This window comes from Apostichopus japonicus, chromosome 11 (genome assembly GCF_037975245.1).
Source record: "Apostichopus japonicus isolate 1M-3 chromosome 11, ASM3797524v1, whole genome shotgun sequence".
NCBI classification, from domain to species: domain Eukaryota; kingdom Metazoa; phylum Echinodermata; class Holothuroidea; order Aspidochirotida; family Stichopodidae; genus Apostichopus; species Apostichopus japonicus.
The window spans coordinates 4,749,643-4,762,640 of NC_092571.1; the positions used below are offsets into that span (position 1 = coordinate 4,749,643).

A 12,998-nucleotide genomic window follows, 5' to 3' on the forward strand; every position below is an offset into this window, starting at 1 on the left:
ATGCACACTACATACATTTATGTTTAAAATTTCTGTGATACAAACCAGCAACTGGGACTGCTTTGAATTAACTTTTTTTGTGAAGTTCTTTCCAGGTGTCAGGTTCAACTAACACCGATCTATCAGGTGGGCGCTCTGGCAGGTGCCACGGAATTTTGTTTGGCTTTTAAGTGAAAATCCCGTGAGTTACGTCGAACTTCTTGTTCTACAACAACCAAATTATACTTTTTACTACAGAACTTAGCCTATGCCGAGGCTAAGTTATCCTACTCCAGAGCCAATCGTACAATTTTGAGATTTTTGCAAGCCGTGGGAAAGCAATAGCATGTGATTCGGCTGGGGAAAAGGGTTTTGATATCGATACCGAAGAATACTGATGAAGTGGACATTATGAATAAAATAAACAGTAAGTCACTTACGCAATTGCTCCATGTCACTTGCCAAGTGTATTGCCCAGGCCAGTACGACTGCAGTAGGGGGTCGGTTTGATAACACAATTTAAGAAAAGTATTACGCCTAACGCAGAACAGTAAGAAAACGTGTAACATTTTTCAATTCCTGGGAATGAAATACTTTTTGGCTAGGACAAACTAATGTGATAGTAAAAATAATGTGTACAATATTTCAATTCCGGTAAAGGAAATACTTTTTGGCTAGGACAAACTAATGTGATATCATTGGACAACCCACTTGTCACCAACTTGTTTTTCGATATCCAGCCCCTTTGGTTCCTAACTATAGTACTGGTTACCTAGCTTACAATTATTGTGTAGGCCTATAGGCCTACATTTAATATCATTGGACAACCCACTTGTCACCAATTGTTTTACAATATTCAAGCCATTTGATTCCTACTGGTTACCTAGCTTATAATTATCGTTGAGTTTTTAAGTTTTTAAGGCAAAAGTTGGAAACTTGAATTCCAACCAACCATCAAATAACTCCAAGTGCATTGAGTCCCAGCAATGGTATAGAGTTGTTTGAGTTTTTGCTTTGCCTCATCTGACCCACAAGGCACAGTAGTCTTTTCCTTAACTATAGACCAGTCTTTTCAGGCTGTAATATGGTGACCAGACGTCCTCGAGTTCCAAATACAGTCCCCAGATAATATGTATTGTCAGTGGAACTGTTTTCAGATTTGATGTTGTGCCAGTAAGTTTCCAATTTTCACTTGTTTGGCATCCCGTTCCTATACAGACAGCTTGAACATTAGCTGTGATGCAACATTTTTGGCTCACAATTAAAGGCAGTTAACAGAGGACCTTGAATAATATCATGTATTATAGCCTGTAAGGAACATGAAAATGCATGTTGCACTATAGGTAAGTGATGAATAATTAGACTGCCAGCTACCTTTAAATATTTGATATTAGATTTTCGTTTCTGGACCAGGTGTTCTAAACTTGAGCAATTGCAAGGTCAGAAACATAGAAGAAAAAAGACTGACAATGGGTTTCTTTAAACATACAGTTCCGGTACTTACTAACACTTCATGTTAAAATTGGGGGGTTGGGGGTCAATATATCATGTCCCTGGAAGTATGGTAACCTGAGGCTATAATCAAAGAGCCTTAGACCTACACCCAGCTCATCTTTCATCAGTCAGAAAACTCTTAAAGGGTGTGAAGACTCGCGCAAAAAGAAACGTCTAATGATGGTAATTTGACCTAGTTTCGAATGAGGTGTAACAGAAGTGTTAAACACTACCATCGATCCCAGAAAATACACACACAGCTTGCTACCGTCGGTAATTAGACACTAGTGAACAGTCAGTACATACAGCTAAAGATAACAATTAAGATATAACGTTTCATTACTGTCTGCATATTGTAGCGACACGAACAAAACGTCACTTGCAAGCAATAGAAAGTTAACTTTTTAGATGGCCGCACGCGGTTTGGGGCGAGTCTTCAATGCCTTTAATGTATAGCCAGGTCAGTTTATTTACTTTGCATAATTTCATAACTTTTGTAAAAGGTTGGCACGTAAAATGAAACCCTTGATCAGTTTAAAAGTGTGTTACAGTATACACACACCTTCCAAGGAGTAACAGATGTTAATGAATTGAAGACCCTTTCTTCGTTTATGGGATTTGTCAACTTTGTTTGAACCAGTTTTCCTTCATTGGTGGTGCATTATAGTAATCTGTATTGCATACTAATTGCCAGCAGATTTTCACTGAGAAGTGGGAAAAACCTCAAATTGTATTTAAATCACCTCAGAACATGCATAATTCATTGCTGAAATGTATCAGACCTCCCACAAATGATTAGAATCATAACTGATTACAAAGTATAAATGTTATAAGCAGTCATGGGTAATAAAATACCCTTAAAGTTTGAAAAACACCTTCACTGAGACAAAAGTTTTCTTTCTGTTTTTCAACCACATGATAAATAAAAACACCTTTGTAACAATAACAACATGCAAAAGTACATGTAGCCAATCACTACAAATTTGATCAATAAATATGTAAACTGAACTATCATAATAATTAATGCTCAGTTCAAACCAATATAAAATAACTTATTTGCCTTGATTTTAAGTTATTTAAATAAGTAGCTCCTATCACCATATAAAGGTCACACATGGGTTTTCAATACATTGAGTGTCATTTGTTATGTTCAATGCCAGTACTTACAGTTATATACTTACATACAGTACTGTACCTGTGCAGCCATGGATACTTCCCGAGGGAAAACCTCTGACATTGTATCTTGATATTACCAAGAGTAAAATATTTGGCACATATCTGCTCAGGATTAGTGTTCTTATAATAATGTTAAGTTCAGTATAGGTGTATAAAGTAATATGATCCAATGTCTATCAACTAGAACAAACAATGCCCATACTGTCCACCTAATTAAAGCCAACATCAGATCAGTTTATCTCAAGTTTTTTTACCATATTTTAGGGTTGACATTTACCCCTTTCCAGAGAGTTATATCCCTTTCCAGAGAGTTTACATAAAATCGTGTGTTCTACACCTGACTTGTCAAAACAGTTAAGTACTGTTTATACTAGTTCACACTGCACAATGGTGAAAAATATCAGTCTCAACTGTTTTTGTGATGGTCGAAGATCATTTAATGTCAACAGAGTCAAATTATGAATTCTAGTAAACACAATAGTCTCCCAAAGTAAAGCTTGGATGAACTTCATACTTAGTGCTATATGTCCACCTCAGTGATTGCAAGAATCTGATTGAGCATGGCTAAGGTCATTTGATGTCACCATAGGTCAAAGTCTGAAAACATAAAGATGATAATTCCAAAGGTTGGAAGAAACTCCTACTTAAAGTCTCAACGTGTGTTTGCCAAATTTTAATTTCGAGCAAACTAAAAGCTCAGTGAAAATAACACCGTTCAATGCAATTTTCATATTGATATTCATCATTCAGCTAACTGCACTAAAAGTTCAGTGAAAATGACAACGTTATTTAGTTATCTGTCGTTAAACATTTTGAGCTGAATAAAATTCGCCAAATTTTTTAACGAGTCTGTGGTTTCTAAATACTTCAAGCCCTGCCCAACAGATCATGCACCAATGCAATCTCTCTGTTTTGTTTACGACCGTTAGGCCTGTGTGCTAGCCTGTGTTAGGTCCACATTTGAATAAGTATCTTTCTTTCGGTCTTACCGATGTAGCTTGCGAAACTTTGTCATTTCCTTCCATTGCAAGGAAATAACAGGTGTTTCAGACGTTTCCTCTGTGAAATTGGGTAAAAAAAGTGGACCATATCTACGAGTATACAGGTTACATTTGTGTAATGAACATGCTGATATGGGCTTTCGCAGTGATTTTATATGGTATGTCTAACCAGTATCCACCCTAATGAGTACAATTGCCCCTGTTGGCATTTGTAGAGGTCAAAGGTCATTTAATGCCAATAGAATTCTGAGACTTCATCACTAGTAAGTAAAGATCGAATAAACTTTCAGTGTAGTATTTTGGATCTTCTTCTTATACATTCATATAGTGTTAGTCATGAAAGCAACCCTGAAAGTCAGTCAGTTTTAGGTCAAGGTCATGGTATGGCACCAAGGCCAAGTTATACTCAGTACAAGCGTCCCCAATTAAGAGTTTTAAGGAACATAAAGTGTGTCACAAACCTCATTGTTTGTTTAATATGGAAGCCAAAGGCCATTTGAGGTTAGTAGAGGTCAAAGTTGTTATAAACCTTACAAAATATAAATGGCCCCTCTTCCCCCTATAGGTCGACAATGGTGAATACTTTTTTGTGCAATGTTCTCATCATGTAAAATGTGGCAAGGACGTACTAAGTGCTTTGGTTTGGTTATATTTGAAGTTTATAGTATAGATGGTGTGTTAGCTGAAGAAGAGAACATAGTACACAGTTATTGAATATCCTGTTTCCTGATGGCTTATCAGAGAGCTGTCAAAGCACATTATCACTTAAATAAGTTCCAGTATATTTATTTTGTGGTTATATTGGAAAAGTGGTAGCATTCCCAGTGTTTAGATTCTCAGGACTAATTGATAACTTACATAGAGCTAGGGTACTGTACCAAAAGTCAGCACAACACTACATTGATCCATTGTTGTGCTCAAAACTAGGTAAAGGACATAGAAGTATTACTGTAGAGTATGTACTCTACAATACACACCTACGTTGATTGTACTCTCAAGTCACCAGTGAGACTAGTAACAGTAATTGTTTAGCATTGACTTTGTATGGATGTATCCCAAACTTGAAGTTCATAGGTCATGCAAGATCATGTGGCATCATACTGCATGTGAGTGCTATTTTTAACAGACTCTGTTTAATGAAATGGAAATAAATGACAAAGGCAAATGAATATATGTATAACTGAAATTGTAGTGAGTTGGAAAATCCAGAACAGTTAAACTTCCAGCCTCCACCGAGATTTGAACCCAGGCCTCCCGCTTTTAATATATGTGGACACCCTAACCACTAGGCTATGGACGCTGATTGTATGTCCAGGGGTTCGAAACCAGGTAAGGAAGGTCGTAATTCCACTGTAGGCATATGCCACTAGTATCGAACAATGCTAGTTCTGTTTTAGTGTCATATTTCGCATTGATGCTGACCAACTCGAAATCACTTATGATTTCCTAAAGCCGGATCTTGAAAGAGATACTCTGAACAGCATCTGTTAAATGAAATGGAAATAATCGACAAAGGCAAATGAATATATATAATTGAAATTGTAGTGAGTTGGAAATTCCAGAACAGGGAAAAAACTTCCAGCCTCCACTGGGATCTACATTGATACCATCCATGTATAGCTGTAGATCACACAGTATAAACCCTGTGGATTTTTTAGGTATCTGGTGATTCAATGCAATATAGACACTATAGGATTTTATGGTATGTTGTAGCCAATGATCAAACTGCTCACAGGTTTTTGTGAGGCCTACCATACTAGACCTTACAAAAATCCTACAACACAGTCTGTGGGCTTCTGTGGTCGCAGGGATTAAGTGTTTTGTTCACTGTTGGAGTTTGTAGGCTCTGGGTGTATGCTCTTTACAACTAAAAGGGTTATTAGCCTAGAAGGGAATATGTACCCGAATTTTGTTGTTCTGTGGAGGTCATTTGAAAATAAAAGCTTGAAAATCATGTAGGCCATGTTACATTTAGTGTTTTCATGTCAAGGTATAACTATGCTGTTGGCTTACATTTTTCTATTCATATTTCATATCAAAGTGAGCAATATACAATATACATACTGTACATATGTACCATATACATACAACATATTCAGAGAGAAATACAGCTTTAGGTAGATGCAAAAACTACCATCTTTGTGCTACACTTGGTGATCCTACCTAAGCTAAAACGAATAGTAAAGAAAGACAACAATGTTTGGATAAATTTGTTCAATTCTTATTCAGTCTTGAGTATGTAACATAAAATTGTCAGTTGTCCAGATAAATTTCTGTTATCTGTTAGGAAAGAGTATTCATTGCAATATTTATCAAATATACTGTACTTAGGTTGGTGATAGTGGGTTCGTTGAAGTTGCCTTGGATCGTTAGTTCACTGGCTTTATGTACTGTACTTGAGCATGATAACACATACTGTACTTGGAACATCATGTAGCAACTAATGCAGGATAGCATATTAGGTCCTGAAATTTGTTGGTTTCTTTATTGTCCCATCAGTTAGCCCTGCAGAAAACAATAGTAAAACAGCAACAGTTGTAAGTTGTGTTGTCAATGTTCATTAAAGGTCACCTGCAGTGCCCTCTGCTGCCCCCCCCCCCTCTCCAATGTTTGTTAGCAGCTTGTGTATCAATTTGTAAACTGTCTCCTTTGAGTACAGTGGGTTGAGACCTTCCTATTTATTTGTAGACATAGGTGTAGTGGTATAACATTTTATTGCACACATACTTGTGTGTATTCCTTCTTGTTATTAAAATGTGATATGTTGTGAAACAAATATATGACATAAATGCAATGGGGAGATGTGAGATATAGTTCAATCCTTTGGTCTGTTTTACAATAGATTGTTTAACTGCATTCAGAAGGTGTCACTCTTTTCAAGTCACTAATTGTTCTTACTTGTACATGTTAAGGGCATTATAGTCAACCAAATCCAGTTCAAGAAGGGAGTTATAGTCCTGAGGGAGATTATGTTATATGCATTGAAAAGCCAAAGACAACTTTGTATTTCCTCCACATCCTCAGTGCAGTCCAATCTTGCCCATGGGGAATTGGGGATTGAGATGGCTTTTGAAGTGAGCTGTGTTTTGCACCCAAATTTGAGGGGGCTTTGAAATAGAGAATATACTATTATGTCACTGAGTACACACAGGTTTCTTCACAGGCTTATGTGGGTGCGCAGAAGTAAACCTCCTTTTGTAAAGCCACCTGTATGTTTTGCACAACAAGTTTGTGTTTCACCAAGCTAGCCTCAATGTGTGTATTATTAATAGCTCACTGATGGTGACATCCCTATGTTCTGACATTTCTATTAGTTCCAATGTATCTCTACTGTATGTTCCGACAAAAGAAAAAATTCTGAGCAATTTTTTTCAATTCAAAAATTTGTTTGTACCAAGAAAACTAGTTTTGTGACCCCAATATTTTTGTGACCCAATTTATTTTGGGACTCAATTTTGTTTGGACCAACATTTTTTCGGACCAAATTTTGCACAAATGGGGGGTGGCAATAGCCATGCCACGCTCAACCTCAAGGCTCAGTTGGGGGAATTTGAAAACGTCCAGCACTGTTTGGGTCCCAAAAAATTTTGGTCACAAAAATGTTGGGGTCTGAAAACTTGTTTTCTTGGTACAAACGATTTTTTGGGGAAAAAAATTGTCCCGAATTATTTGTTTTTGTCGGAACATAGAGACGTCAGAACATACCCGTAGAGACTTCACGAACTTAGAGATGTAACCTCACTGATGACTCTTATGTTCAGAGCTTTCCTTCTGTGGAGTAAGTGTTTTCTTTTGAGTTAGAAATCATACCCATTGCCAAGCTGGCTCCAATCACAATCACTATTCCTATCACCCCTATCCCCCCCCAACATTTACAAAAAGTAATTGTCAAGTCTACACTACTGTATACTGAGTGCACTCACAGCGTCCAGCATCTTCAGATATATATTGCACCTAGAACAATACAGTATCTACAGTACCTCAATCTTTAACTGTTTGACCTTCAAGTGGTCAGCCAGGATTAAATTTCAGCTATATTTGACCCTTTCTCAAACAATTTGTGATACAAGCTATGGGACATAAGTCCTACAACCTTAAAGGGAATGAATGATCATTGTTACACTATGTCAACTAATATCGACTGCACTACTGCATATAAAGTAAGCGTTAAAAGAAATATTTGAATAAAATGTATACAGCTATTGAACAATGAAAAATTGACAATGGAAAATTTAAAAAATATCATTTTGCTGCAAATCATTTAAAAGGGAATCAAGTGATTTAGGCAAAAAGGGGCCCAGTTTGTTGGAAAAAGGAGGGGACATTTTTACATACATATCCCTTGCTGTTTTCCATGATTGCAAGTTCTACAGTATATACTGTAGCAAGCATTATGCCATACGCCTGATCAATACATCCATGTTAGAGGTTCAAGTCGGGCTGAAGCAAGCATTCTGTGAGGATTGAGTATGTTTGAGTTGGATTTAGCCAACAGTTAACCAACAGTTTTAACATGATGGTGATTTCAAACTGACATCAAACTAATTACTTGATAATTCTTCCAATATCGTGTACTGACTTGAACTGACTTCATCACAACTTTTCTCTACCCTTAATGAAACAACTCTTAAAGGCAACAGTGTACTCTTACATGAGAGATATTTGAACTTAGAAAAATAAATTCCCAACAGTTTGCAAACATTGTATTTACTGTACTGTATGTTATAGGTACAGTACAGTTTATAATGAACTTTACATTAGAGTAAAATTGTGTCTGTTATGACAGGTGCCAAAGTTTGTGAAATGCAAACAATTAAGGAATAACATAGAGAAGAGAGCTGAATATCAGCTCTTGAAGAGCCGATTAGAGTGCATAGCTGGATGCAAAAAAAAAAAAATTTTTTTTTGGCTCATACTAAAGTATTTTAGTACACAAACAATACTGTGGGTTCCCGTTTAGTCGAAATAGACAGTAATTAAGAGTAATTCGTTGCCTTGCAGTTGTTTTCCAGCTTCGTAGATATATAATGCTATTACATTGGGCAATGGGCAGTTCAACATATATTCTGTACACAAATGTATTTAGGTGAAAAGTTAAAAGGCTGATGATGTTATGCAATTCATATCAGTACTGCATAGATGGATACCAATATGCATGTTAATAGCCTAATGAAAGTTTAGGCCAACAGCATTTCTTAGCTAACATTGTGTATGTACACTTCATTGCCACTGTGAAATGCACATCAAAAAGTGGCTTAAAAGGATTGTCTCGTGGCCCAAAGAAGTTACCTTAAAAAATGATCAATAATTTTCCAAACACGTTGTCAAAGTATGAGAACGCTAATGTTGCGTTTGACAGAGAAACAATTTTTAATCGTTAAGGATGGACATTTCAATATGATTTGAACAGTACAGAACGTCACGTCATCTACGCTAATGCAGATTGCGACATAACCCACGCTCCGTACAGTACAGTACCTACAGTAATCACAACAAAAATTGTGTTTGTATACAGATTAATTTCTTCCTTAATTTTTGGTGAAATTTCTTATAAATTAGATATATTTTCAAAAACTCCTTAAGCCGCCATATATGTAGTAGATCGGTGGTTTCGTGGTCTTTTGGTAACACAAGATAAGTTTTAACAGCAAACTCTTCGTTGTTTATACATCGCGCTATCCAGCTCCAACGCGAAGAATGTTCGCATGTAGGCTACTCTAACGTTTACAATTGGACAGTTCTGCGAAGCCTAAGCTTCTCGGTGCTACATTCTGCTCTGACATCAATTCCGCCAAGTTTCATTTATCGGTGTTCCGAATACTTTTCAAGTTTCCTTTAACTGTTTTCAGCGATTTCGAAGAACAGTTTATGAACTGTCGTTTGAGTGTGAGAATATATTATGTGCAACGCTTTACGTATACCAACTGAGCATGGTAGGCTGTAACGTTCGCGATATGTACGTTATATGTAATAGGCAATCACATGTGCGTGTACACGTGAGAGTGTACAGTATTTGCTGCGAAAATGGGAGTGCTAACTTCAAGTCGCCTGTTTTGCCTATTTGCCAGCACAACGTCAATCAACATATTGATGTGCTCGAACAAACGATACTTTTGGTGAGAAACTGGTGAATTTGAAAACCAGATTTATACAAGAAGAAAAGGTCAAATGGGGACAATTTTTACATGGTTAGAAAGAGAAAAATAATATAAGTACAAGGACAATGTATCAAAATCTTCCACCAGACAATTTCTTTAAGAAGTGTTGTTACTAATTCACTGAACACAATGTTAAACAAATGACAGAATCATACACATCATTGACTGGACTATTTTGTCTTAAACATTTCAAATAAGTGTGACAATGAAGGTATACTCAAAGACATCTGTAACCATTATAGACCAACTGACCAAGTACAGTAAGTAGGCCTTTAAACTGTCCGACGCAGTACCATTGCATTAAAGGAATTGTTTAGTGAAAAATGGGATCCAGTCCTTTCTGTCATATAATTTTTTGTCTTTGTATTGCCCTAAGCCTTGCCCCGTGATGAAGTTTAGTTTCCGTGATAGTGTGCTTGAAATGTTGGCCCGTCCTGCCAGAAAATTTGAATCTAACACTGACTTATTTCAGACGTGACGTCAGTGTGGAACATTGGTCAGAATCAATCTGATCTCACTCTAAGCTTGGCCTCGAAACAATAGATAGGAATGTGTACAGACTTCGCGTACGGCTGTGATTAAAAAAATTGCTCAAATAACAAATGTCTGAATATTATATTATGAAGAAAACCAAGTTTGAAAATTCTTGAATGTTTTAACTCTTCAAAAGATTGCTAACTTGCAACTTCACCAAGAAATTCCATCTCAATCACTATTTTACTTTCACAAATTTGAACTTTCTTTCGCTACAGTGTAGCTTGCTAATGATAGCTTCCCTGCTGCCCGAAACGAAGTGCCGCGATGACGTCACAGCGCTCATTGTTATCAACTGTTCAAAATATATCAGATTAAGCTGGCGCGAGGTTCAAAAATTCGCTTCTCACAAATCATAGGTTGAAAAATCCCGAACTACGACTGTGGCGATGGAAAAATGATGAGTTCTTTTCATATACCCAATAGACTACCACAAAAAAAAAATCCTTAAATGCCAATACACAATCCTCTGGATATAACTAGCATTGTACAGTAGGATTATAAATAATGCTAGACCTCAAAATTCAGGCTCTTTACTGGTTAAACAACAGTGGCTTTTTCTGTTTGCCATGCTATAGGAAAGAAAAGGCACTGGCATTTTGTGCCAGTGTAAATTAATGTTGCTTTGGTATTAGTTCAAGAAAATGACTAACTAGTGGGGATGGTTTTAACAAGTTGGGTTTTTTATGTACTGACATTTTTTAGCAAGTGGCTAACTACTACAGTAGGCCTGGATGCATACTTAAAATGATTGCCATATCATATACAGGTAGTCCTCGTAATCGTGGAAGTCCTTCATGGGAATCAGTATATGAGTTCCTACAGGAGACACTCCATTGAATATTAAAGCTATTTGTGCTAAATCATCATTTCCACTTTCATGGTTCATGCATTTGGTATTAAGGTTATTTAAAAATGATAACAGTAAATACAACCAACAGTGTTTTCTGTTGTACTGCAATTGTAGGGCACACTGTAACCCTTGTGCAATATTCTGTGATAGCAGCTGTTACCAGACCGTTATAAAGGAATTCTTCACGGTCTGCAGTGCATAGTACATGACAAAACTTGTGCTCTTGAAACTGACTACTTTTCAAATATTGTCAGGATTTAGACTACACAGTTTTCTTGTAGTTTCTTAGTCATTCTTTGTCATTGAACATAAAGTTAGTGATGTTTTTATTTGTGTGTGTAGCAAAAGCCTGCAACATTAACACCAGGCACCTAGTTGTTGTTGCCTGTAATAACAGTAGGTCAAATATCATAGCCATGCAAGTTGTTGGTTAGAAGTTGAACTTGGTCCATCACTAGAGGTGAATCGATAATCGATTGTCCATTAATTTAACTAGATAAGGCTAGTACCAGAAAATGTCTAGGAAATTGTGGTTGTCTCAGAAGAATGCTCTGGATAATATACTTAAATACTATGTAAGGCCAAACATCACCAAATAGTAGATGTTGGTCACAATTTTGTAACCTAAACTGTGACTTCCTCCATTTTATTTCAATATGTCATATATTCTATGGATGTACCTGTACGTGGCATCCGTCTGATTCCTAGGATGCTAGATAGAGTGTCTATGCTCTAGAAGTATCCTGAGCTTCATTTTCTTCTATACCTGTACCATGGGAAATGGTATTGTGTTTCTTTTTGGGGGATCTTATACCTTAAATGATTTCCTTTAAATTGACAAAATGTCATATTTATTTACATCATTGTTATTCTACTCAAACATATTGAGACTTTTCTTTTTTTCAACTGACATTGTCTGACATACCTGTACATATCAAGTGCAAATTGTCCCACAGTGGATACTGTAGCTATCAAGTTGGCCATTAAAGGTACCTGGGTCATTCTGTGTCAAATCACGGATGGCTGTTGCTGCACCCTCTCCAAAAATTCCCAAATTTTTTGTATGATTGGAACACCATAAAATCAGCATATTCTGCAAATTGTATGCAAGTCCAACAATTTCTTTTGAAAGATGAATCTGGAGCTTTTGTGTTGCTGGTCCTTCCTATTGTCCTCCTTCCTAAGTTTATGAATGGGTTAAAAACAATTGTAAGGTTTAAACTGACTGACCTGTGTATCTGGTGCTTTTGTTAATGCCTAACAATTTGAACTGTTAGTTAAAGTGAATACCTTTACATTTTACTGTATTGATTACTGTACCCACTTATGGAATCCTTCTCAGCATCAAAGCCTGTCTCTTTAAAGGGTGTGAAGACTCCTGCAAAAAGAAATGTTCGGAACCCCAAACATTGACTTATTCGCTTTAGCAACCAACGCCAAACTCCTGGCCTATATGCACATGGACCTTCCACCCCAGAGCGTGGGTGTCCGACGCATTCTCAGTCAGCTGGGAGGGGATAGAGGCTTATGCCTCCCCCCCCCCTCTGCCTTATATACAAAGTGCTACTCAACTGAACCTACTGTATCTTGGACGAGGCTAAGTACTAATCGCGCCCTACTGCTGGCCGAGGAGGCCATGGTTCCCCCTTCTACTAGATCTTCTGGCAGGAACCCCACACAGTCTTCCGGACTCACCCCACTTTGTGAGCTTGGGCCGGGTCCAAGTCAGTCTACCTCACCTACGATCACTGATCCTGACTGCATTGTCGGGGCTCGATTCAGAGCGAGCAGCCTTTCTCAGGA

At 37.2% G+C, this 12,998-nt stretch overlaps 1 protein-coding gene across 9 annotated transcripts in view; it reads left to right on the forward strand.

The window, feature by feature from the left end:
- Positions 1-12,998, forward strand: part of LOC139975631 (uncharacterized) — a 101,737-nt gene continuing 88,739 nt past the window's right edge. For 2 of the 9 annotated variants that reach the window (XM_071983694.1, XM_071983697.1), the window contains exon 1: positions 2-406. In XM_071983694.1, the coding sequence (XP_071839795.1) occupies positions 391-406 (16 nt within the window). In that variant the 5' untranslated portion in view covers positions 2-390. Of the gene's footprint in view, positions 407-12,998 lie in introns of all 9 variants that reach the window. The other 7 variants (XM_071983691.1, XM_071983696.1, XM_071983698.1 and 4 more) reach the window with 5 other exon arrangements.